This window comes from Eschrichtius robustus, chromosome 9 (assembly GCF_028021215.1).
Source record: "Eschrichtius robustus isolate mEscRob2 chromosome 9, mEscRob2.pri, whole genome shotgun sequence".
Taxonomy (NCBI): Eukaryota; Metazoa; Chordata; class Mammalia; order Artiodactyla; family Eschrichtiidae; genus Eschrichtius; species Eschrichtius robustus.
Window position 1 is genome coordinate 38982310 of NC_090832.1, and position 26776 is coordinate 39009085.

The window sequence follows — 26776 nt, forward strand, 5'->3', positions numbered from 1 at the left end:
TTTAAAAATTGTTCACAGAAGTAAGATTAAAGGAATGGTGAAAATTGTGATAAAAACTTAAACATAGCAAAGTTAAATGTTTATTTCATCAATTCCCTGGTTTTGAAGGTGTGTACACTCCAAATTGGAAACATCTTCCAAAAGGAACTAAAACCCCTCTTCAACTATCATGCATAAACCTACAATGTATCCACCTTGTAGAAACCAGTTCCAGATTTCAAACACATCTTTAATAGACTCTAGGATGTTATTACTTCAAATTCTTTCAGAACTTGCATCATCAAAATGAAACAGTTGAATTTCTGAAATTTTTGATGGCTCATAATTTTGTTGGAAAGACGATGTCATCTTGATTCCATAATTGTAAAACATTTTTATTTTTAGATTTATAAACATTAATAAGAATGATAAATCCAATAATTTAAAAATTTATACATTATTAATCCTTCTGACTTCCTTAGCATTTGTACACTTAAAGAACATAAATTTTGGCACTCAGATTTTATAAAAGACGAAAGAGTACTATAACATAACCTTTAACGAAAGAGACGGTTCATGTTCTTGCCACAAAATATTGCATGATAAAGTCCCAGTTGAAGAACTAACCGGATGAGAATACCGTATTCCCTTTTTGTCCTTTGAAATATATTGTTCACTCATTGATTGTTGGGTTTGAGAAAATTCATTGTCATGTGAAGATTCATAGTCTAAAATTTCACTTGAACAGTCAATTTCAATTTCACCCTAATCATTAAGGTTTAGTGTACTGCTGTCTGTCTTTTTGCATTCATCTTCTGAGTTACCCAATAACTTAAAAAGCTTTGTGTGTCAATATTCTTCTCTTTGCAGTAATGGATGGAAAATAAAAACTCTAAATTCTAAACTGTATGAAATGAAACTAAAAGTAGACCGTAAAAATGTCTCCAGGCTTTATACCGTCTTGAATGATGATGCAAAACTTTAGTCAACACAATGAAAAAACTGAATGATGAGATGATGATGATTTATCTTACAACTACATCATCCTTCTGGACAATTCCATCATTATTCTATTTTCTTAAATTTTTTTTTCCTTAGCATTGTTGGGAATAATTGACGAGTAATGATGAAATAATTCCTAAGTTGATGAAATAGAAAATGTTCAAGATATGAGAAAAATAAGATCATGAATATCACATAATGTATGATTTTGAAAACTGTCCAATGGTGCTACATGATAATTACAAGATAGAAAGAGTTTTATTGTTTAAAAATAATTAATTTTAATTATTGTTTAAAAATAATTAATTATAGATCTTCTTTGGAAGATCTGTAAGAAAAAATAAGACAAGGAATATTAGTCTCTACAAATAGTGAGAATAGCTCAAAAAAGAAACAAAAAAACTAAGATTGGCTTCAGTGGACCCAGATAGTACACTGGGAGCCAATGGAGAGAATGTAAAGGTGGGGGGCCACACAAGCCAGGATTTAAATACTTTGCTGTGGGGTTTTTTTGGGGGTCTTTAGTCTGGAGAATTTCTTTATAAAATTCATTTCTTAAGATTCTTAAAATGATAATATATGCACATGTCCTTCCCCAAATTTTTTTGCTTTCTCTTTTACTATGGAAATTTACTGCAAAAAGATAGTACTCCTAGTGTGAAAGTAAAGAGAAAATCTTATGGAAGAGGTAAAAATTGAAATGGACCTTGAGAAATTGGTAGGATATGCCTATATCAAGTTAAGGATAAAGGCATTTAAGGCTGAAACGATAATAATTAAGGCACAGAATCACAATATATTGAAATGTTCTTTTGTGACTGTCAATTCTTGAGTATTTACTTTTTGCTAAATCTTATTTAATCCTTATAACACTTTTAGAGTAGTGTGTTATCATCCTTGTTTTATAGATGAGAGAACTGAGGCAGAGAGTTCAAGTGTTTTGTCCAGGTCATACACTGTGTGGACAGAGAATTTAAACCCAGGTCTGCCTAATTCTAAGGCCCTCAGGATTAAGATGAAATCTCTCAGCTTCCCAGACTTAGGGAACTGTCAGTGGTTCACTCTGATTGGCACTCAGGGACCTAGAAAGAGAAACAAGATTGGAAACGTTGTGCAAGATGGTTCAGAGAGAATGAAATAGGAAGGACCAATTAGGGTAAGTCCGAGGAGAGGAAGTAAAGCTTGACCTTGGGAGGTGGTATGAAGGTAACTAAGTTGATCTTAGAAATATCACAAAAGTAGACTTGTGGGATTTATTAATATTGATACCATAGGAAAGGAAAGGAAAGGAAAAGCTTATTCAGAGATTGTTGGCCTGGAAACCCAAAAAGATGCCCTAAATAGGAAGTAAAGGAAGAGAGTGCCCACTGGAGTGGGCAGAGCTGGAGAAGTAGGAGACTGAATTCACTTATTCTTAAAGCCACATATGGTATTCAGTTGCAAAAGGGGAATAAGTGAAAATTCCAATCCAGATGTCATTTGATAAGCATCTGCTAAATACTAAGGTTCATTCTATATACTTTCACATACTTTATTCATTTAATTCTCACAGAAAGCTCTGAAGTAGGCAGTTAGAGAATCAAGTGTGGAGCTTTGGGGAGAGGTCAGTGGTGGAGATGAGGTTGCCAGGAGACAGAGTGAAATAAGTCAAAGTACAAGCACTGAGTATCTTCTGCATGCTCAGCAGTCCCAAACTGAGCACAATAAAGGACATAAGAATACTAAAAGATGATCTCTCTTTTAACAAGTGGTGTGGATGATTATTTGAAAGAGAAGAAAGGAACTAATTAGTAGAAAAAAGTTTAAACTTGAGAGATTGCATAACACAGGCACTAAATGTTACAAGTTTCAGAGGAGAGACATCTGTGATTTCTGGTGTCAGGGGAGATAATGTGCATCTAGAACTTGAAAAATGGATAGTATTTGACTAACTGCTGAAGAATACATAGGGCTTGCTTTGTGTATGAATGAAAGAGAAAATGAATGAGGACATAGCAGGGCATGTGAAATTGATATGTTTATATGACAATGATGATATCAGACTGGATAGGGGATAAATTAAGATTAGAAAACATTGGGGCATAAGAAGTGATGTTTGTGGTGACAGATTACAGACACTTGGTCAATCAGGCACGGCTGATATCTGGCATGGAAGAGAATCTTTGAAAGATTTAAAGTAGGACAGTGACACAAAACCAGTATTTCAGAGAGTGTGATCAGGCAGCCCTCTGCTTAAGGTATTGAAAACAAGAAAATTTGTGGAATAGTGCTAAAGCTGTTGAGTCTAAAACATGGTTTGGAAGGAAGTTGGGGCGTATTTCACAAGCCATTTTTTCTTGGGGGTGGCAATGGGAACTGTGTATTAAGTGACTTAAGAAATTAATATTGCAACTCAAAATGCTGCAAACTATCTTGACAATTTAAGTTCACACAAGAGGTAGAAACTTAAATGAGGTCTAGATATGAATAAGAAAAGTGAAATATGTGTGACTGTTGGTCAAAACCACAGTGTATGAAGGAAAGTGCTAGAACCAGACCTGTTTATAACCTAACAGACAGTAATTGCTTCCTTTTCTTCTTTGGCTGATTTCTGTTGTCTTGCATTGTTTTATTTGGATTCTTCAGAAGTAGCCGTTTAATGCATGAACATTACAGGCAGTGAGAACAGGTGGTTAGGCATACAGACTCCAGAGCCAGACTGCATGGTTTCAAATCTAGGCCCTAACACTTGCTTGAAATTATAACTTTAGTCCAGTTAATCAATCTCTTTAAGTCTCCATTTCCTCCCCTGTCAAATGAGGCGGACAGTGGGATTGTTGCAGAATACATGAGCAGATGGTCAAAGTGCACTGAAAGGCCAAAGCTTTCCAAGCACTTAGTTTTTTAGAACCACATCAACAGCATACTAGGCCAATTTTGCCCATTCTAGTCATCTGATGTCTTCTATCCTTGGTTCTACTATCTATATAATGTGGGTAATAATACATAATTTATAGTGTTATACTGAGGTTCATATGAAAAAATCGTGCATTATATGCATTAATGAGTTTGGTTTAAGTGTCATCTAGATGAGTTCTACGAACCATGTTAGACTCTGTAGATATAGCAGTGAACAAGTATGTGTGATGCCTACTTCTCCTTTAAAATAGGATCATAGATACCACTTTATAGGGTAATAATGGAATAATTCATGCATAGACACATATACTTAGAACACAACCTGACTGTAATATGTACTATTTAGATGTATAGTGGTAGCAGTGGTGCTCAAATATAGCAAAATTATGGTTTTCTACCCACCACTTCTTATTATCTTTCCGATTTAATTATCATATATTATTGTCATCCTCTCCCTAGCAAGTCTTCCTTTACTGCCCTATATACACCTTCAAGAAACATTTTCCTTTAAATCCTTGTTGCCTCATACCTTGCCAGATACATGCTATGTTTATTGAATTGAATTCACGATGTATAATATTTGTGTCACTGAAAAAAATTATCGATGATCATCCCAGAGCAGCCCTCTGTATTCATTCCTAGAAATAATCTTGTTATTTAGAAAGATGACAGGTTTCCAAGCATTGCAAATAGGCCTTGTGTAAAGATTCTTAAAAGGAGTTATTGGTAGGATCTCTAGAGACGGAGTCGCGGGATTAACAAAGCTGGGTTTGCTGTGTGTGTCAGTAAACTGCAGGCAGCATATAGAATTACACAGAAGTGAGAAAAAAAGAGAGCGAGCCTACACTTCATTACGGGCGTGCGTAGTTCCTGGACTTGGCCCCATGAAAGTTGCCTTCTGATTATTTGAAGTATGGGGAATCTATTTAAGATAAATGTATCCAATGTTCATAGTTGTCTCAATCAATCCATTAAACATTCTAGTCATTATAAATAGCTAGAATGTGCAGAAATAGATCCAAGCACTTCTGAGTGGCCGTGATTCCTCTGATGCTGCTCCTACTCTCTCAGTCAGCTTCATTGTGATAAAGGGCATTAGGTTTGGGGAGAAGGCCAGTAAATAAGAATTCTCTCCCCACAGTATAATGTTCATACCACTTTACTTTCTCTTTGTACATGTAAGGAGAACAAACTGAAGACCTAACATTTCATGTTTCTTGCTGTCTCAGAATTTTATCTCCAGCCCTTTTGAAAGAGGTGTCAGATTCTAGAAGAATGTCTTTGCTGTGAGGGAACTTCCATTACAGTGTCGTTTTGGTCTGGCCTTGTCACTATTAATGGCATGGACCTGCTGTCAGATAAGAATAAATTCCTTCTCAGGTAGCCTACCGGGACTATTCAAGGCTTGTTCTAAAATAGTCTGAAAAGGAACAAACAATACAGAGTAATTTGAATTGCTGAATGAGAAGCAAGGAAAATTAGGGCTTAATCAAAGAATTATCAAACTAATTAGGTGTTATTTATTAACGTGTCATGTCTTTTAATAATCTTATCTGTCGTTTATATGCAAGAGCGCAGATTAAAAAAGCATTCTAGTGATTATGTAAATATATTCCCCTAGTGCTATTCTAAGGTTCATTTGGGTGGCCCAGAAGATAAAGAATAGGGAATTTAGGGCTTTCTAACCATTCAGCTAAATGCATAGTTCTTAACCCTTTTCTTAAGCAAGTCTTATTTTGTTTTATTTTTTATTTCTAAAGGCAGCCCTGTTTTAAACATAGAAATAAGTATGCCCCATGCCTATTTTGATATAACTAATTATAAACTAAGTAGTTTGATATCGCTACTTTCAGAGAGACCTAATTTGGTAAACAAATATTCCTTGTCCATAGCTTTTATTCCCGTATAGGATGTTTGTGCAAGATGAAGACAATAATGAATTTTGCAATATTAACATTAACGTTATAAGCTGAAGACTGTTCAACCAGTCACTCAGGATTTTTTGATCAGTTCTATGACTGCTATTCTAGCCTAATGTATTTTATGTTTTGGTTTTCTAAAATGTTCTATGTTGAGGCACTAATACTGTTATTCCCACATAGTAGTAGTAATTATTCCACATTCGAAGATAATATGTTTTGCCTATTTATCTCCTCATCAACAACCAAGTTGATATGCTGAAAGTCATCCTATCAGTCAGTCTCCCAGCAGTTACTGAACCCCTAGTATGTACTCAATGCTGGTGGTCGTAACATGAGTTTCAAAGTAGAAGGAGGTAACGATCTAGTCAGAAGTTATTACACATAAAACAATGAACAGTATAAAGAAGCTTGGGGAGAAAAGTGGAAGAAGGTACTAATTAAAGACTAAACTGTATGATGCAGATTATACTCACTATAAGCACCTAGAGAAGAAAGAGCCACAGAGGCTGGAACAGGCTTGATAAAGGTGAGGTCCTAGTATTTCATCAATGTTTATCTTCAGCTTTATTCTGATTGTTATTATTAGTTGCTTACGATGAGTTTAGTATTTATCCTTATTTAGGTGGTCAGTTTTTTCAACCCAAGAGGGAAAAGGTAGTGATATAGTTAGGTGTACTTTTTTATTTACAATACCTAGTGAGAAATAAATACAGGAGAAAAACTGAACAAAGTAACGTCTCATCATGTAGTTGTTATCTATACCGCACTGTGTCCTTCCGGATTAGACCCCGTGATACTTTAGTGTCTGTCCTTTGTCATGCACGCTTAATTATTTATATTACATTTCTCAAATCCGCACTGCTCTCTTTTATTCAATATTTCTGCTTTGTGGTTGACATGGTGCTCTCCTGAAGAAAAAACTGTCACTTATAAACCATTTTTTTTTCAACCACTCACATTGTTTAGGTAACGAGCACGTGTTTGGTAGACAAGGTTTGTAACAACTGTAATCTCTTAGAAATAGACATAGAAAAAGCACCAATACTCTCATATTGAAACATCCGGTGAAAAACCAACTGATGATTTAATCTTCTCTTATATGGAGTTTACATAAGATGTAAACCTTTTCCGTTTTCTATTCAGGACGATGATTACATTAATAATGATTTTTCCCCAGAGGATTATTTTTTGTGTAAATTATAAATAGCCTCCTGGCAGACACTGGATAAGCAGTGTGTATTTTTTTAAATGACAATATCAATTATACACAATTTAAAACAGGAAGAGAAGTTGGATGATTTCCAGATGTGTCATTCAGGTGAGAATATATTTGTGAATTTAATTGTGGTGTTAAGCCTATTACATAATAATTATTAACATGTCCCCATTTTATCCTTTATCTATTAAGCACAAGCATTGAAATATTTAAATTTATGTTATCTGCCTGTAGTTGAAAAGATATGGAGTTTTATCATCTTTATTAAAGCACCCAGTAGAAAATTCTCCACTAAAACAAAATGTCAACCCCTTTTTTCTCTTCCTGAGGTAAATTCCAAAACCAGAAGATTCTTCATTAATTGACTCTAGGTTCTTCCTTAGGCTTTTCATATCTCTTTGAAATGCTTGTTAGCATGGAATACTTTCATGTGTTAGGGACAATATGGGGGAAAAAAAGGAAAGAAATTTCCCTACAGGTGTATATAAAGGATAGGACAATGGCAGCATCCCTTCCCTTTGCCAAGTTCTGTGTGGTGTGGAAATAGCTATAGGGGGTGGTTGAATGGTATCAGACTGATTCTATTTTGTATGTATGAGATCTCTGTATAAAAGAGAAGCAACACTGTTTTTCAAATGCCATACAATAGCTTTAAAAAGTACCTCCCTGTATTTGAAGATAAGGAAATAACACAATGAACCTTGAAAAACATGGCTTGCCTAGAGCTGAAGAAAACCTCAGGAAGTCATCCAGACATTATTCTGTGTCTACCCTTAAAAGAGTTTTGAGGACTATTAGAGATGGTGATGACAACATTGACGATGGAAAAGATTTACCACTTACTGAGAGTTAGCAGTGTACCAGGCACTGTGCTAAGTGCTGCACATGGAATTCACTGAATTCTCACCAAAACCTAGGAGGTGGGTTTAAGTTCTCCACCTCATAGATTAGGAAACTGAACCTAGAGGAAGTTGCAGAATTTGCTCAGATAGATGGATATTGTCTCCAGCACTATAGGGAGAATTATAAATATTTTTTGAAAAGGGGGTCACTGCCTCTTAGGTTTTCTTTTTCCCTTCCTTTTCTTTACTCTGTTTTGAGTGATGTAATTTAAAACAAACACACAATTTCTATTTCCATTATAGTGTAAATTTAACATGTACTCCTAAATCTTGCCAATACAACTGCCAAAGGAAGCAGGCAATCTGCCGCTAACTTTTAGCTGCCTTTGTTGGTTTGTCAGTGAAGGGAATCTGGTATAGAGAGTGTAAGCAGAGTGACGGTTATTCCATACTCAGGAGATCAGATGGCTTCTCACCAAAATTGCTGGAGGAATCTTGGATTATGGTTTACTTTTAAATTTCCTGGGTATCTATTAAGCTGGCCATAAGGCCTGATAAAATATCCAATTCCATCATTAGATTTTTAGGTGAATTTTATCCTCAGTGGTTAGAGTGACAGCAAATTGAGATGGAAGAGAACATAGAGTAGATTTATCTCTAAGGTTGTTGGTAGGTCCTGATGTTATTGAGAATGAAAACAACAGATTCTAGTAGTTTAGGAATTGATTTAGCAATTGACTGTGCCAGCTATTCTCTGTCAATAACATCTTTGGTAGAATCCTCAAGTCAAACAACCAGAAAAGATACGAGACGGAAGGAGACATTATTTATTTTCCATGTTTAGATAGTTTACAAAAATGTCAAGCCTCCTACCTCTTAAGAAGTGAATTTGTTACTCTACTTGAAAGTTATTTTAATGCATTTTGTAAATGTAATGATTTTGTCTTGGGAGCCATCTTTTCTCTTATTTTCTCAACTTTCTGTTTACTACTCACAGTCCCAATGATCAATAATTTGTTGTGACTTGATTTTCAGTCTTTGAATAAATCAATAAAGTGTGTTGGATCTCTGAAAAGTAAAACCGAATATAAAATCTGAAGTATTAAATTTTGACTTGAGAGCTATGATATATTGAATGTACTCATATTTAGGGATATGACATGTTATAATGACCTGGTTGGTAAACAACAACCTTATTAGAACTGATACTTTTGTTTTAGTAGCAATGATCAATTAAATTAAGTGAATAATAGCTCATTATTCATTAGTCCGAAAGTTAGCATGTGATGGGGGTAGGGGCATGCTTAGGGGTATAAATAAAACTTGAGATTTTTAACTCAAAATTTTATTGAAATTTTGTAATTTTTCTTAAAAATTATCCGTTTTTAATTCTATTCAATTATGTCCTTAAAATTTTAAACATAAATATAATATTTTGAATTTAGGTCATGGAAAAAATTGATTTCTAATAAGATAAGCCATTGTTTTGCTTCTATCACTCAACTCACTTAGAGAATAGACATCTCCATTTTGATAAAGAATGTTAAACATGTTTGACATTGGAGAACAGCATCTCAGAGACCTAATTTGAATTAATTGTAACTTCGAAAATTGAATTGACATAACTGATGGTCGAAAACATGTGTTATTTGTATTTCAAATCATCTTCAAATGAAACAAGGATTAAAACATCCATTAAAAATAGCATTATGCCATAATATAGGATACTACACTTAAGATCTATTTTCTTTTAATTATTATGAATGTCATTGACTATAGAATTCTAAAGCACAATATAACAACATAACATTTGTACTGAATTGAAATTGTTTAACATTATTCTAGATTTCATCATATATTTTGTTCATTGCTTGTCCTTCTTTGCTATCTCTAAAATAAATGCAAACAGAAAGACAACATGCTGCTGTGCAGAGCACTACATTGGGAATCCGCACTCATGGATCCTACTTATGTGTCATTTAGGTGAATTTAGCAAGTTGTTCATTTTCTTTGGGTTTCAGTGTTCTCAGTAAATTCTTGTTTCTTCTGGCACTAAAATCCTATTCAAGTTACATATGTAGGGACAGACATAATTCTTTAAGCTTGAAATATACCACAATGGGTAATTTCATAGTCTTTCCACTTAAGGGTAACTGTAGATTCAGAATATATTGCAAGTGTTATATTTTGATTGAGCTGTTTAACTAATGAAGCTACCTTTCTTCATCTTTGAACTTTCAGCTCAGTTTTTCCCACTAATCGTGGATAAAAGTGTTAATGTTTCACTTTCATTGAAAGATTGGTACTCATAAACAACTTGGTAAAGAGTCTCACAGAAAGAAAATGAATACTTTGGTCTGGAACTATAAATAATTGAAAAACAGAAAACCAAAAAATAAATAAGTAAAATTTTATTATTTTTAATATTTTGTTGAAACTATTTTGTACTCTACCAAGAACTAAAAATACTGTGATTTGCTCTGTTCATATTCAAACACTCTAGAAACAGTATAATAGAGTAGCATTTAGCAACATTCATTTATTCATTCATTCATATAATCATTCATTTTCTCCTTTATTCATTTTCCTTTACCAAATATGTATTGGCATTCCAGATTCTGTTCTCAAGTTGCTCATAGTCGAATGAGGATAAAAAAAAACAAAAACAGCAACAATAAGAAAAAATCCCAGCACAGACTTGTAAATAAACAAATGTATTGAGAATCAGACAATAAAGTGTGCACTGGGTACTCTGGGAGCATAAAGGTTGTGAAGGGAGTGGGTAGAAGTGAATCAAAGAAGAGATAAAAGACATTTCATTGGATGACTCCATGGCAAGTAGGATATTTGCATCCTAAGTACATGAGATAGTTTTTATTTTTATAAATTGAGACTGCAGTCCATCTAATACGCCTCATTAATCTCTTTTCCTATCAGCTTTGGCCTTTGTACTAAAAGAAAAACATACAATTCATATTACCTATTTGTCTGTTTCTTCCGTCTTTACTGTCTGCCTATTGCCTCACCTTATGTATAAATATGATTTGCTCTGGGGTTGACAAAGATATAATTTGGATAGCTAGAAGGGACTATTTAGGAAAAGTGAAGAAATAGTAATTCTGAAAGTCTTGAAAACCTTCCACTTGACAGTCTATCTAGAATTGTCAAAATGAGGTCAGGTAACTAAATGTGCTACTTGAGGTCAATTTAGTATCTAATTAAATATAGAACGTGACCACTGAAGAAAACTATGAGACTTTTCATCTTAGGAAGTGAATATTTAAAGATCTTCTAAGAGTTATGAGTCATTTATGACAATAGATAAAATAATTAGCATTTATCTTCACCTTCCAAATAAATATTCAATAAATAGAAAAATGAAATGGAGTGAAAAACCTTTATCTTAAATGCTCTTGAAGCATGACCTTGGTTAGGCCACTTTTCCTTCTAGAGACCATTTTTTTTCCACCTGAAACATTAGGGTGTTGGAATAGCTGATTTCAAAGATCTCTTCCACACCCCAAAACTCTATGGTTATGATCCTGTGCATTTATTTTAGTTAAGTCCCAGACATCAGGTATTCTGTCATAATCAGGGTACAAGGATAAATGGAACAATGATATGATCTTGAATCAATCTTATTTCCTTTCTTTAGCTGGCTTTTCCATGGAAGAATTATTTCTACCTTATAAATTGGAGATGAAGAAGAAAACATACTAATATTACCTTTATCATTTTTAATCAAAAGAATGTATGAAATATGTATTTGGCTACTATTCCTTGCTTTTCATCAAAGCAAATATGCAAATATATAATAACACATGGAAATATTAGGGAAGCTTTTTATCAGGATGCAAAGAAACCTTTCCAGTAGAAACATTTTGGCCTGGAGGATGCTCTGATCTAAGAGCTTGAAGCTTATGGTGTTTTAAACACCCTGGAGTAGGGTTGCATAGCCAATTTATACTAAATAATCCATTTGCTTAAAATTTTTCTAAAATCATGAAAAAGATCTTGAAAATTAATTACCAATATGATATATTTTTGCAATAATCCAACAAAGTAACTATGGCTTCTACTTCAGTGTCTTCTATATAAGTCCTCTGGCGAAATTGAAAACTACATAATTCAAGTGACAACAATGACTAAGTAATTAGTCCATAAACAGCATCTAGCTGAGTAAACAGGAAATTTCCTGCCCTTATCTGAGTATAACATTTCTCATTCATTCCCAGTTGCTCAAGCCAAATTGTCAGTCATCCTTGATTTCTTTCCCTCACTTACCATATCAAATTCATTTAAAAATCCTATTGGGTTTGTGTCAAAATGTACTCTGAGTCCATCCACTTATCTGTAATTTATATGTTTTTCATTGACCATATCTTTAAAACTGCCACCCGTTACTCTAAATAGCATTCCTTATTACCCTTCCTTGATACATTTTTAATAGGATACTTATTTCCATTTTACTTATTTAGTTGATATTTTTTCTCTCTGCCCAGTAGAATCTCAGCTCCACAAAATAGGTGATTTTGTCTATATTGGTCACTGCTATAACTCCATATCCTAGGAAAGTGCCTAGTACTGAGTAGGTACTCATGTACATTTTTTGCGCAAACAACTGAATCTCCACTGCAACCACCTAGACCAAGCTCATGTCATCTCTCACCTGGGTTATTTCAATAGTCTCCAATTGATCTTCTGCTGCCTCTCACAACCTTTCCTCTGCAAACATTGTTTCTCTTCACACAGCAGCCGGTGATCTTTTAAAAACCTACATGTCATACTAAAAACACTTCAAAAGCTTTCTGTTGCCCTTAGAACAAATCCAAACTCACTGGAACAGCCGAGAATGCTCTGATATGAGCTTGCCTCTGCTTTCCAGCACCAATGACCTTTAAGCAAGCCAGGCTGGCTCCTAACTTGGGCATTTTGACTTGCCTTTCCCTGCCAGGAATCTTTTTATTGGACCTCTTCTGAGGTTTGCTTCTTTGTATTCAAGTCAGAACTCAAGTGTCTCCCCCTTGGAGACAGAGCCACTTCATACATTATGCACTTGTCCTGCAGTTTGTATACTTACACAAAGGCCCCCTGCTCTTCTCTCCTCCTCAAGACTCGGACTGGAGCTGCAACTGACCAGGGGAAGAGCTGCCTCTTAATTTTGCACAAGCAAGCCCTCCTGTTCAGGCTTTGCCACCTTGGACAGCACATACCCAGAAAGGAGACTTTTTCTAATTTGCACAAATCTTCATAGGTTAGTGGAGTCCTGCTCAGTACTGACCCCATTCTTCCTTTTCTAACCAACTTAGTGTCATCTCTTTCCCACAGTCACTATCTGCCTCACCGCTCTGTTTTGATGTCCCTACCTTTCTGAGGTCTGAAATTATCTGTCTTGCTTGTTTATTGCCTGTCTCCCTTCATCTTTAATGTAAGCTCCATAACAACAGGGTCCTTCTTTGTCTTCCCTATGGTCCCTCACTGATTTCGTTTGTACCATTATGCCCAGGAACACTCACAACAACCCAGCTGGAAGAGACATTACTGTTCTCGTTTTACCTTGAAACAACTGAGACTTCAGTTAAGTGATGATTGCCTGTTTATGTATACCCTTCACAAGATTGAGTGCAAGGGATGCAAAGTACATGTTTAGAATTTATCAGTACATAAGTGGGAGGTATAAAGATGCCTGTGACTGGAGTAAAAACCTTGATCCATCCACCCCATACAAACTCCTGAACTTCAGATTCCTAATTCCTCATTTCATAGTCAAATTCGCAAGTCTGGGATTATTATATGAGTGGTGTCTTAATTTTGTTTTAAATAGGGTGGGAAAGGGAGGAGTGGTTGGCTCTCTAAATTCCTCCGGTCCCTTCTCTCCATTTTGTAAGTGGTCCAAAAATCCAAGGCAGAGAAAGAGACACTCAGTAAGGAAACTTGAAGATCAACGTGTCCCTATTTTAATAAGGACGCTAGCATAATTACATGTATCAGCCTAAAGTATAAACCGTATTTTCATTTTATTTTAGTATTTGTTCAATTCTAAACTTTGAAAATATTATTCTACATGTTACAAAAAATGTCAGTCTAGGAACCTTGTGCCAATAAATAAAAGTAATACTATTGCTTTAACACACTTGACAATAATTTTCTTACTCAATTCAGATCTTCCCATTTTATGTTCAGTCACAGATTCACAAATGCTTTTTTTTTTTTTTTTTTTTTAAACTCAGTGACACAGTGACATGAAGTCACTGACTGAGTTTTATTTATTTATTTATTTATTTATTTTTGGCTGTGTTGGGTCTTCGTTTCTGTGCGAGGGCTTTCTCCAGTTGCGGCGAGCAGGGGCCACTCTTCATCGCGGTGCGTGGGCCTCTCACTGCCTGCGGCCTCTCTTGTTGCGGAGCACAGGCTCCAGACGCGCAGGCTCAGTAGTTGTGGCTCACGGGCCTAGTTGCTCCGCGGCATGTGGGATCCTCCCAGACCAGGGCTCGAACCCGTGTCCCCTGCATTGGCAGGCAGATTCTCAACCACTGCGCCACCAGGGAAGCCTCCACAAATGCTTTTAATGATGCTGACAGAATGAATTGGGATAGGAATTTGTAATTATTCATACTTTTTAATTTTTCAAGATGTAAATGAATTTTAAGTCAGCAGTCATTTACTAGGGTGACACCTTCTCTGTCACGAGATCTATGGCCATTCATTGTTTGCAGCACAGGAGGCCTTTCAAAGAGTTTGTAGTCTTCTGGGTGTACTCAGTACCTCCAGGAAAATGCAGTGGAGGCCCAAGGAAAAAGTAACTTTCATGCATTCGCATAAAAAATCTCAACATTTGTTTCAAGATTTAGTTGCTAGACTTTAGTTGCCTAGAAATGGTTTAGAACCAGGAAATCTCCTTTGATAAAAAAACTAGGTAAATTAAACTTTAGTATAGTGAATTGCTTTTTCCTTCACATTACCTGAATTCTGCTCACTGCCTCCTTCTTGACTTGAGATTCTGAGTAATTCCATTCATCATTTCTAGCAAAGTAAAGAAAACATCTGTAACTTAGAATATTAGAAGGAATGCACACTGTATACTATCCCCAGTGGAATTTGACTAAACAATCATAACAACTTGGGTGACAAAAAACTCAGAACAGTAAAATATTGGCAGCTTACAAACACGCAATTCAGGTATTATGGAAATAAGCCAGCCAAAATCACTCAAGGAACAAAAAGCCAATTCACTATGTTTGAATGTCAGAGGGATTTTTGGGTAATAGCTTGTAAAATGAAGGGCACCTTTAGAGTTCCAATGTAAATTTCAACAACCTGAATTCTCTCTTCAGAGAGTAACAATCTTCAGGAATTCCAAAGAAATATATTCCTAATAAAATGATAAGCCTCTTTCCTGTAAATGAGTTCTGCTATTTCTGTCATGTTTAATTTTATCTGTTGTTACGTCTTTGTTTTCTTACTTCAAAAGTCTGTTTCAAGTCCTCTTGTGTAATTAGATGGAATATAAATTGTAAATACATTGTAGGAAAAAGAATATTTTGAGTATTTACTATGTGTTAGATGCTTCATCACTTAATCCTCACAACAGCTCTGAAAACTCTCCTCATTTTATAAAGGCCATGAGGCTTGGGTACTTCATGAAATTTTCAACTTCACACAGACTATAAGTGATGGAGCTGAAACTCTCATATTTATCTATTTGACTGCAACCATGTAGTCTTTATACTAAACAACCTTGCTTTCATTATAAAATTCTATTATTAATATAACATTATATTCATATAAATTCATAAATTATTATATTCATATAATTTTATATAATATTGTATACATTCATATAGCAAAATGGTCTCTGATTTCAATAGCATTCTCTGACATTATTTGAACATAAAAGAAGGCTTTTCTATAAGTCAGTACTAAAGAGTCATGTGTCATTCTCAAGTATGACATGCCTGATTTGTTTTGGTGACCCCTAGCAAAACAAAAACTTTTCCTGAGCTAGTAATTCCCCTGCCAGGGCTACCTAGCACTGTCACTATGGAGGCAAATGGACATCTGGCTTTTTCTTTTTCTTGTGGTGCTAATTCCCGACTGCATCCACTGTGTCACCATCATGCAGTTAGCGATTTTAGGGAGTGTAATATCGCTGATTACAGTCGTAAAGAATTTCTGATATAAACTGGATATTTTACTTTATGCTGCAGAAGCACCAGTTTGATCGTTTTAATAGTTCTATGAATTTTGGCATCCAGGCCTTTATTTCACCAGATACTCTCTGTCCGGAATCCCTTCCTCTATTCCTCCATTCTTTACCTGGGAATCTCCTTTTAGGCCTTTAAATGCAAGAATCTTTCTGTGACATCCCGTCTGTGTATATTATTTCCCATCTTCACACTGTATTATAATGATCTGTCTGTAAGTCTGTTTTAGCCATTATATTGGGAACTTCTTATAGGCAGAGTTGGGGTTTAATGGTTCTTCAGTGCTGGGATATAATAAGTGCTCACTAAATTTTAAAAAAATATAAAATAATGACCTCATAGTTCCTCCAGGAAAATATAAGAATATTTTGTAGTCTAAATTATGAATTATTCCCTGGGGAAAGAATTGAATACATTTAAAAATAAATTCCTAAATTGCTTATCAAGACTATGATTATACATCACTACTGTTCAAGAAAGTATTTGACAAGAGAGAAAGCAGTTTAGTTTGAACAGGCAGGATTCCATGCAGATATTTTTGAAAGCCTTAGTATTTAGAAACGATTTATGTATATTCATGGTCACTTGTATTTTAAGCTTTAGTTATTTAATTGACTCCTTCCTCAATCTTTTGATAGATTCTCCCTAGGTTTTGCAAACTACAAAATACCATCCTATTTTAGAAACAGTTTTTCAAGAACAGCTCTCAAGAAAGATTTGGGAGTGAATTTCCCCAAGTATACATCCATTTGACTTACAAAGACGGTGGAAACTGGGGTGGAAGCTCCACGCCTCTGTCTCTCTCCTGCTGCAGAACCCCTTATATGCGATGACCCCTTACATGTGATGACCCTTTGCCTGCCTTAGGCAGTCTGAGAGGAGCTTTCGGCACCTCAAATCCACTTCTTAGGAGCTGAGCACCTGAATCCCTATTCACTTCAGTTTAAAACTGCAAAATGAAAATTATACCTACATCCTAAGCATCTTGTAAAGATTAAATAACTTAATACATCAAAACTGTTTGGGATCGTTCTAGGCACATAGTAAGCACTATATAAATGTTAGCCAGGGAAAAACAATGTGGATCAAACTCCTTTTTTAGTGTGCCCATCCTTACCTTTTCTTTGCTTACTGAAAAAGGAAATTCCATGTTGCATTATGTTTCCATCAAATCTTTGCTTTCATGAGGAAAATAATTAATACTAATATGGATGGATACTTTTCTAGGTATATGGCCTGCATGTCATGGAACAATATGCTTTGCTTTTGTGCATACTTGAACATGTTCAAGAATCAACCTGGATGGGTCTAACAGCTAGAAGAAAGTCCTGTGATGAGTGGAGACTAACCTCTTCTACTCAGCTTGACGGCCTGGGATCCCTCCCTTCTCGCCACCACAGAAGGTGGTGTGTGTGTAACTCAGGTTGCTAACCCACAATTCACCAAAGCAAACTAATTTTGACAAATTCTAAAAAAGGAAGACTTCCAGTAAGCAGGCAGGTCTGCTGACATTTGATAATATCTAGTTGTCAGTGAGATTTTAGAAGGTGCATATGCCCGCGTTGATTCTTGGACTTAAAAGAAACACACAGCAGGAGTTTATGGAATGAAAATGAATGATAAAACATTTTGCAAGCATTTCATATGAGATCATATGTTAGTTAATGTTTACAGTTCATGGCCGGGATGGTTTTGGTTAATTAAAGAAATCACTTGGGATAAGGAAGTACTCAGAAACGATTGTGGGTTTTTATGGTTCATAATAAGCCCAGAGACTTGAGGGAGGCTTTCAAGTTTCTATAAAACTGAATATATTTTCCCTTTGGCCCGTTATTTACTTAACTGCAGGTCATTTATTTTGGCAGGAGAAAATGTACCTGTTCAATATCAAAAGGCCTATGAATTTTAACCTTCTTTTATTGCTTTATTATATCATTTGAGAATTTTTAGCTAAATGAAAAAAGTGATGATTTTTCTATATATTAGGATTCCTCTTAGCTTCTGTGATTTTAGTTTCCGTAATTTGAAGTGCATATTGAAAATAAATTGCTTTATTTGATTGCATGTAGGTTTTCCATTAATGAAGTCCAGTAGATATATTTAACATTGTGTATACATCTAAGAAAAGAAATATTTTCAGAAATGGCTCTGAAGATAACTGAATTTTGTATGTATCCACTTAAAGATCTCACCTAATAACAATTTTCTTATCGCATAATAATAGGAATTTATACTTTGGATTATGAATTATGCATGTTGGGGACAGATCTAGCTATTTTAGTTGTGTATATTAAATTTATTAATACTTTTTGTTCAATACCTACTCCTGCATTGTGTGCACAGGACAAAGCCCAGCCATACCACCTCCATTACCAACAGAACAAGCTTCTGGACCCACTTTGGCATCACCAACTCTTGAAGGCAAGTATTTTTATTTTATTTTTCGAAAGGTCATCTCTATTGTGGATAAAATAGAATATAGAGAAACAAAGCAAAATAGTAATAGCAGCAACAACAAAATCCATATTTTCTCAAATAGTTTTAGTATGTCTAAGCTACAGTTTACTCTTCCAAGGAATTACAATTTGCTCCTTTTTAGAACACCAAAAATTTCCTCCTAAGATTTTATATTGGTGACCATCAGCTTCCAGAAGGATGACCAGCTTCATACCCTGGAAATCAAGCCAGAAAGTATAGGGACAAATGGACAAGGATATGCCTTGCAATTCCTGTACATAGAACTCAAGAAAATATTATATGGTCATTATCAGGAATTATACACTCATGTAACGTATTCTCTCCTCTATACCTTATTTATCTTCTCTCCCCTAAACCCACTCCCAAATGAATCTCCAATAACTACGAGAAAACGGCTGAGATTTTCAGTTCATCTCATGTATCCTCCAAACCCCTCCTATAAAGATGACCCAAACCCTGTTGATTATTTCTTGTTTCTTAGAAATATGGTGGTAACTCTGTGCCTTGGAAATAATATAGTGATTAACAGCCTGTGTTCTACAATCAAACAGATCTGGGTCCAAATTCTGGTTCTGCCCTTTTCTACCTCGATGACCTTAATGTGATACCTAAACTTTCAGGCTCTTTATTAGTAGAATACTGATACTCATAATACTACCACAGAGAGGTGCTGTAAATGTAGAATAAAACTATAACAATTGTAATTTTTATTATTATATTTGATATTGATGAACTTTGAGGAATTTCTTCAACTGTATTTTATTGGCTTAACACAACTGTCCCCAAAGAATAGTTTGTAGATCACCAGCATTAAAATCAATTGTAAAGCTTGTTTAAAAAATGCATATTCCTGCCACATCTTAGATCTAGTGAATCAGATCTGACAATTCAGAGAGGGAAATCTATATTTTTACCAAACTCTTTAGTTGAGCCTTGTACACATTAAATGTTAAGAAACTTTGATTTATGTTTATGTGTAAAAATTATTACAAATCCAACTGTTTTACACCAAACATCTGAATTTGGTAGCCTGCTTCAAATAGTTTATTTATTTATTTATTTATTTATTTATTTATTTATTTATTTATAAATTAAATCTGAATGCCTTGGTAAGAGATGCATTGTCCCATTGACCACAGACCCAACAATCGATTGGCTATACATTTATATTTCGGGCAATACATTTATTTATATTACAGTCAGCAGCCAGGGAAGGATTTTAGTAGCTGAGCAGGTGAAGTTTTTCTAAGTTTATATTATAATACCAGCATGTTCTGTCTACTTTTCTGGCCAGATCCTGACCAAATTATGCCTGTGGCTATGCTCTCTTCAACTCACATTTATTTAGAATATTATTATGTTGTCTTTACTTATATGCATTTCACATTTGACATTTCAAAATGCTTTAAAGTAGACATTATTAATGATTAACAAACCTAAGCTTGCAGTTTATTTTTGCTGAATTAGTGAACAGCAGGCCTGGGACTCTAGCCCTGGATTTCTAGTTCTATACACAGAGATCCTTCTATCGTATTACTCTGCAGACTTTAGAGTTGGAGGATTCTAACTTCATGTCTTCTGAGACATCAGCAACTTTGGTAAAATTAAGACATGACATTTTGTGCTTTAGATTCCATGCAGTTCTGTGATAGAAGTGTCATGTTCTGATGTCAGTCAAGAGTACCCTAGCAATGTTTATCAAAATCTAATGTGCACACAAATCACCTGGGGATCTTTGACAATGCAGATTCTGATTTGGTCGGTCAAGGGTGGGGCCTTAGGTTCTTCTTTTTTTTTTTTTTTTTAAAGCAGAATCTGAATCAGTTGGTTTGGGACTGGGCCTGAGATTCTGCTTTTTTTTTTTTTTTTAACCTTTATTTTATTTATTTATTTATTTATTTATGGCTGTGTTGGGTCTTCGTTTCTGTGTGAGGGCTTTCTCTAGTTGTGGCAAGTGAGGGCCACTCTTCATCGCGGTGCGCGGGCCTCTCATTATCGCGGCCTCTCTTGTTGCGGAGCACAGGCTCCAGACGCACAGGCTCAGTAATTGTGGCTCACGGGCCTAGTTGCTCCGCGGCATGTGGGATCTTCCCAGACCACGGCTCGAACCCGTGACCCCTGCATTGGCTGGCAGATTCTCAACCACTGCGCCACCAGGGAAGCCCAGGTTCTTCATTTTTACCAAGCTCCCAAGTGTTGCTGCTGCTACCAGTAGGTCCAGGACCTCATCTGTATAGTAAATCCCTAGGTGATTTAGGAGGAAGGTGGAGAGCAATTGAATAATCCTAAAAATGCTTTCAAGTTAGTATTAGTTACCTAAATGACCTATTGTTGGCCAAATGTCCTTCAGAATGACTGGAATGGCACACATGGAGAAATTCCGACTGCTAGTTGTCTGGGAAAAAGCAAAAGGTTTCAAGCCACATACCTAAGCATTGTAGAAAGGCTCAAAAGAGAGCAAGAGAAATGTCACTGGGAATTGGGGGAAAGGTTACATTATACTTGTAAATTGTAATAACCTATTATATAGTATGTAAAATATTTTGATTTGGTCAGCTACAAATGGAATGAATTAGCAGTTGCAAATTTCAAATAAAAATCCCATACAATCTGCAAGTTAGTACTGTGTCAATACCAATCTGAAGAACAGAATTTGTTTGGTTATTAGAGACCATGATTTAATGAAAAGTTCACGTAACGTCTCGCTCCAAGAGTCCAAATCAACAATGCTTCTTGAATATTTAGAGAACAGTCCAGATATAGTCCAAGGTTTGAAACTTTTGTCTCCCATCCAGCTCAACTAAAGACACATTTGTTTGCCCCACACGGGTCTTTTATTTATTGATTTTTGAATGTGATCATCTTGGATAGGGTGAGCTTCCCACTGTCTCCATTGACTTTCACCCCTCCTTCTCCCATTCACTCACTTGGGTCCAGACTTCCTTCATGTGTGTGACAATTATGTAAAGACAGTTTCTTCTTAACATAATAATTTCTTTAATTCCTGGTCAACCTTGGTGTCTTAGTCTGCAAGGGCTGCCATAGTAAAATACTACAGACTGGATGGCTTAAACAACAGAAGTTGATTTTCTTACAGTTCTGGAGGCTGGGAGTCTCCGCTCAGGGTGCCAACATGATTAGGTTCTAGTGAGATCATTTCTTGGCTTGTATATGGCCACGTTCTTGCTGTGTCCTCGCATAGCAGAGAGAGCACTCTGGTGTCTCTTCCTCTTCTTAGCAGAACACCAGTTCTGTTGGATCGGGGCTCCACCCTTATGATCTCATTTAAGTTTAATCATCTTCTAATCCAGTTACATTGGGGTTAGGGCTTCAACATATGAATTTTGGAAGGACACAGTTCAGTCCATAGCACTTGGTAACCTCTAAGCTTAGTTACTGTATGAGTAAAGCAGCTTAAATGTTTGCCTCATATAATTTAAGTTGTTTAGTTTAATAAGCTGTTTAAATATTTCTTTTTCAGTAATCAATGATTCTGCCTTTTTCATTTCTGTGATACCTGATTTTCCAACACCATAAATTCCCAACTTGCATCATCTTCTGTACATGCTTATAATTGATAAGAGTTAAATATTTAAAAATTTTTTCTTAACTGAACTCACATATAACTGAGCTTATACTGAAGGTAATAAAACAACAAAAACTCTAAGTAGTCTCATTATTGACTACTGACGTGTATCATTTATCTAGCTAGTAAGTAAATGACTTGGAAAAAATTTATAGTCCGAGAGAGAGAGGGAGAGATCAGAGTTATATTTCTTTTGGCATTTGGACTATAATAGCTTATGTGACTTGAGATAATTAGACAAAAAACTGACAAGTGACCATCTCACTGCCCAAATGTTCACAGAACAAGAGATAGCCTATAAATAATAGTGTCACCTTTAAGTTTCATCAGATTTTAATTCCGTTGTTGTTGTGAGACAGACATAAATCAGGGAGCTCCAATTCCCCAATTTGAGGCAGATTTTGATAGATTATTCAAATGTTTGACTCTAGTTTACCTCCTGGAAGAGGTTCATAAACCACCCTGTAGCAAATGTTTTGCCTATCAGTCTGTCACTTGGAAAAGAATGTGTCATTTGTTAAGTGGGACCCTTAGGTTCTATTGTTATATTTAAAGAGCAATTTTATTTGACATTTCATCCTGGAGCCCAATACTACACTTTAAGTAAATAACCTAACAATGTTGCAGGATTACAAGGCTTTTGTTAGTAGTATGCACTTTTTATCTGCAGAAAGTCACAGTCTGCTCTGAGTTTGCTGGTACTAAGCAGCTTCCCAAGGAGTCCACGTTATCAGGCGATGCTGAGATCATGGGCTTTGTCAGGGCTTGCAGATGTGCTGCCTGTGCCTTCATTAACATAATTGATTAGGAACTAGGACATATTTAGTATTAATCAAGCTGTGTTTAGTGAGGCTGATTATGCACAGTCCTTGATGCACTATTTTAGTCTGGGACTTCCTTAGGACCAAGTTGCAAGAAAATGGCATTATGTAAAAAGGAACTTACTTGTGGCACTAACTTATGCTCTTTGATTTGAGGAATACAGTTATAACAGGTCAAAATGTAGGAACTTAAACGTATTTTGCATTTTAATGTTTTAAAGAAAAGGAGGGCTTATATATAGACTAGATTATTAAGTTTGCTCAAAGGAGATTGGAAACAATTTAGGATTTTATCAGCAGAAATCTAAAAAAAATCATGGCCCTTGTTATGGGTGAAAGCATTCTACACATCTCTGAAGCCCTTAAAAGCTTCCTTTGTGCTTTCATAGCACTTAAAACAATAAGTTTCTCACAACACTGGCTTCATTCTGTTAAGTATCTGTGCACTTCTTATCTTGGGTCACTTATCTAATGCCTGGAAGTTGTGTCTGGCCTTCCTAGAATTTCACTCCTCTCCCCATACCAGACACTTTGTACACCATAATGAAATTCTATTGCTTTGAATCTTTGGATATAAAGACTAATTGTATATTAAATCAGTTGTTTTCTTTTGACTCCTACTACTGTATGTTTTAGAATATGTTTGGCGTTTGGCCAGGGAAATTGGCTACAATAACATTGAAAAGATCTTGTATAATGACCACCTCAGGCAATCATTTTGGTCATTGTTGTCAATTTGCATTTGATTATGGACATAACTTAACTGGAACTAACTTAAATAGAGAGCCACCTTCAATATAATAGTAATTCTTATGATCTTTCACAACAGTGTTAAAGTTTGTGACGAATTAATTCTTCTGTCTATTGTGAGCTCTCACTGGTGTTGAAAGGCTTGCAAGTTCAAAAGGCCACTATAGTTACCCATATATTCCACAAATGAGACAGATCTATGTGAGTACCTCGCCCCCTTCATCAAATGGTGCCTTATTATATTCACATCAGAGGTGGTTTCAACCCTTAGCGTGAGAGCCCGTTTATCAGCAAATGTTTGTCAGAACTGTATTTCTTAGGAGAGATTAGTTCCTGACTGCTCTCGGAGAGAGTCCTCAGTGATTAAAGAAGACAGCTTCAGGCAACATTTTCTATCCCCTCCCCAATCATCAAAAAAGCTGCTTCATTAAATCTTTGTACAAGTACGATTACTGGATATCATCCTGTTGTTCTGTAATCAACAACGCTGGAAAATTTTTTTTCTTTCCTCCTAGTCAACACAACCCCCTCCCCCACTACCAAACACCACATTTTATGTTGTTGTTGATCCCTGAAGAATTAAAGACTTCCATCCACATGTGATTACTGGACATTTAATGTAAAATGGTCACAGCTCATCTATTGTGGCAAAGATGTGGAAAGAAGAAGTTATGTGATCTCATATTGGGTATATATCTTATACTTAAATTCCTTTTAATATTCCATTACAAACATATAGTTTGCATTAATGGAGCCAAAAAATTAAGGTGAATGAATACTGTATACCCTATCATCTTCTTGAATAAACATGTAACTGGTACTAACTTAGTATTTCAGTCGTGAATAATATAAATGCCATCACTCAACAGTGGGCAAGAGAACTCCAGAGAGAAGACTAAAATCCCAGCTTCCAATTGCAACTTTGACACTAATCAGTTGTATTATCTTTGACAAATCGATTGACTTTTTAGGGCCTCCACTTCTTCACCTGTCAACTGTGGGGACTGAACTTAAATGGTCTTTTCTACTTTCACACCCAGATATTTCAAGCTTATTTTTTTCAGGCTGGTGCACTAGTAGTAAGCTGCATTAAGAGCAGAGTGAAGACTCCATGGCTTGCCACAGTGTTTAAATAGCTACCATAGATGTATAAGGAAGGTATGGCCATGGCTTAGATAGAGATGTCACACTTGGGCCAACCAAGCCTGTCCCTATAAAATGGATAATACTATGAAGCATTATTTTCTGAAGTTCAAAAGTGCATGGTACAGATAATAAGGGCTATAAAAGTTAGGAGGAAGATGAGATAGGAGTGAAGCAAGGCTATGAGGTGAAATCACAAGATTTGCATTGGGCCATACAGAGTAAGTGGGTAGGATTTGTGTAGAGGAGAAAGGAGCAATATAGGAAACGTATTATAAGATAATTTCTTACCATAGGGTGCATTCGAGGATGATGTTCTACAGGAGCTAGTAACGTTTTATTTACAATTCTATTAAACTGAGAACTTTATTGTCTTAGCTCTTCATTGAGACATATCCTGAGAAGCAAAAACCATAAAATAATAAAGTTGAAATTTGGCCCAGGTTCTTATTCTATTAACTCTATGACACAGTTAATCTTGAACTTTAGGGCAGTGCAATATTTTTCTTTGTTTTGAGGTGAAATAAACTCATATCCTTGGGCAATTTTTAATGGGATTGACCTTTAGTTATAAATTTTGATAATATAGGTAAACCATACTACTTTTAGTACCTATTTTACTTAGAAAGTTGCTATGAGGAGTGAATGAAACAAGGTATATAGCAACTTAGCACAATTAGGTACTCAGCCATTAGCTACTATTATTATCATTATCATTTTTTAAATCAGGAAATTTCTCTTGTATATATAGTAAATCATTAATTTTTATGTTAGTTCTTTACTGGTATCTGTAAAGATAATACGGTAATCTCATTAATGACATTAGTCAGTAAACGTGAAACTCTATATTTCTTAATATAGGACCCCAGTCATATCCTAAAGAATTTTGTACACACAACTGAATCATTTACACCTCCTCACAGACTGCGTGAGCCTGCTAAAACAACTGAACAGAGGGGTAGTATGATTAGATTTGCATTTTAGATCATTGTGTCAGCTCTAGAAAGTGTGGATGGTGAGGGGTGGGGCTTGGGGGTTTGGAGACAAGAAAAACTTAGGAGGCTACTGCTCATGGGGGAAAATTATGCGACTTTTAAACAATCATATTTAACCCTCAAAACAATTCCAAGCAGTGAATATGATTTATATCATTTTACAAAGAAGATCAGAGGAATCAAGTAAATTGCCCAAGATAACACAGTCCTAACAGTGGTATAATTGAAATTGGAATCCAGGTGTCTCACTCCCAGGCTCAGTCTATTCCATTATCGTAGACTAGCAATAAAGGTTAAGGCTGAGCATAATTGCTAAAGTCTTATCTGACCTGGATAAATGAATGGCACTTAAGAATAAGAACAGGTTTGGGGAGATGATAATGAGTTCAGACTTGCTAGGTGCATCAGGGTCCCTGGAACATTCAAAATGGGTGATTAAGAGTATTTAATGAATGTAGTATTTATAAAGGTTTGAGCAGAGTTATGGTGAAGCACCCCAAGGCTAGCCAACGCAGGAAGCCTTTACCAGCCCTAGGCCTGAGGAGGCAGGGGAATAGAGTGGTTTATAAACCCCCAAACCTTGTAACTCTAGGAGAGAGATGCCCAATCAAAACTATGTCCTTTAGTAGAAGAACACATCATGAACAATCTGTAAAATGATATATATAATATTCTCAGTGAGCCAGGGTGGGTAATTGGAGAATAAATGCCCAGCTTTCTCTTTTTTTCCTGCTCTATTATCTTTTGATGTTGCTCCCATTGGCCAAACTAACCTGAATCCAGAGGTTGTGTTAATCCTTGGTTAACACAATCCATAAAGGTCAGGGTGGATATTGGACCTGGAGAGAAAATGAAGACTCTGCCACATGTCAGGCAGCGTGTTGAGTGGGATTCACACAAGTGGTCATCTCCAGCAGACAACTGAAGATAGAAGTCTGGA

General features: G+C 35.7%; 1 protein-coding gene across 1 annotated transcript in view; it reads left to right on the forward strand.

Annotated features, from left to right (window-relative positions):
• The window catches only part of TRDN (triadin), a 341870-nt gene that overhangs the window by 118733 nt on the left and 196361 nt on the right, over nt 1-26776 (forward strand). Inside the window, exon 11 of the mRNA XM_068550829.1 lies at nt 18407-18484. Coding sequence (XP_068406930.1) covers nt 18407-18484 — 78 coding nt within the window. The remainder of the gene's footprint in view (nt 1-18406; nt 18485-26776) is intronic.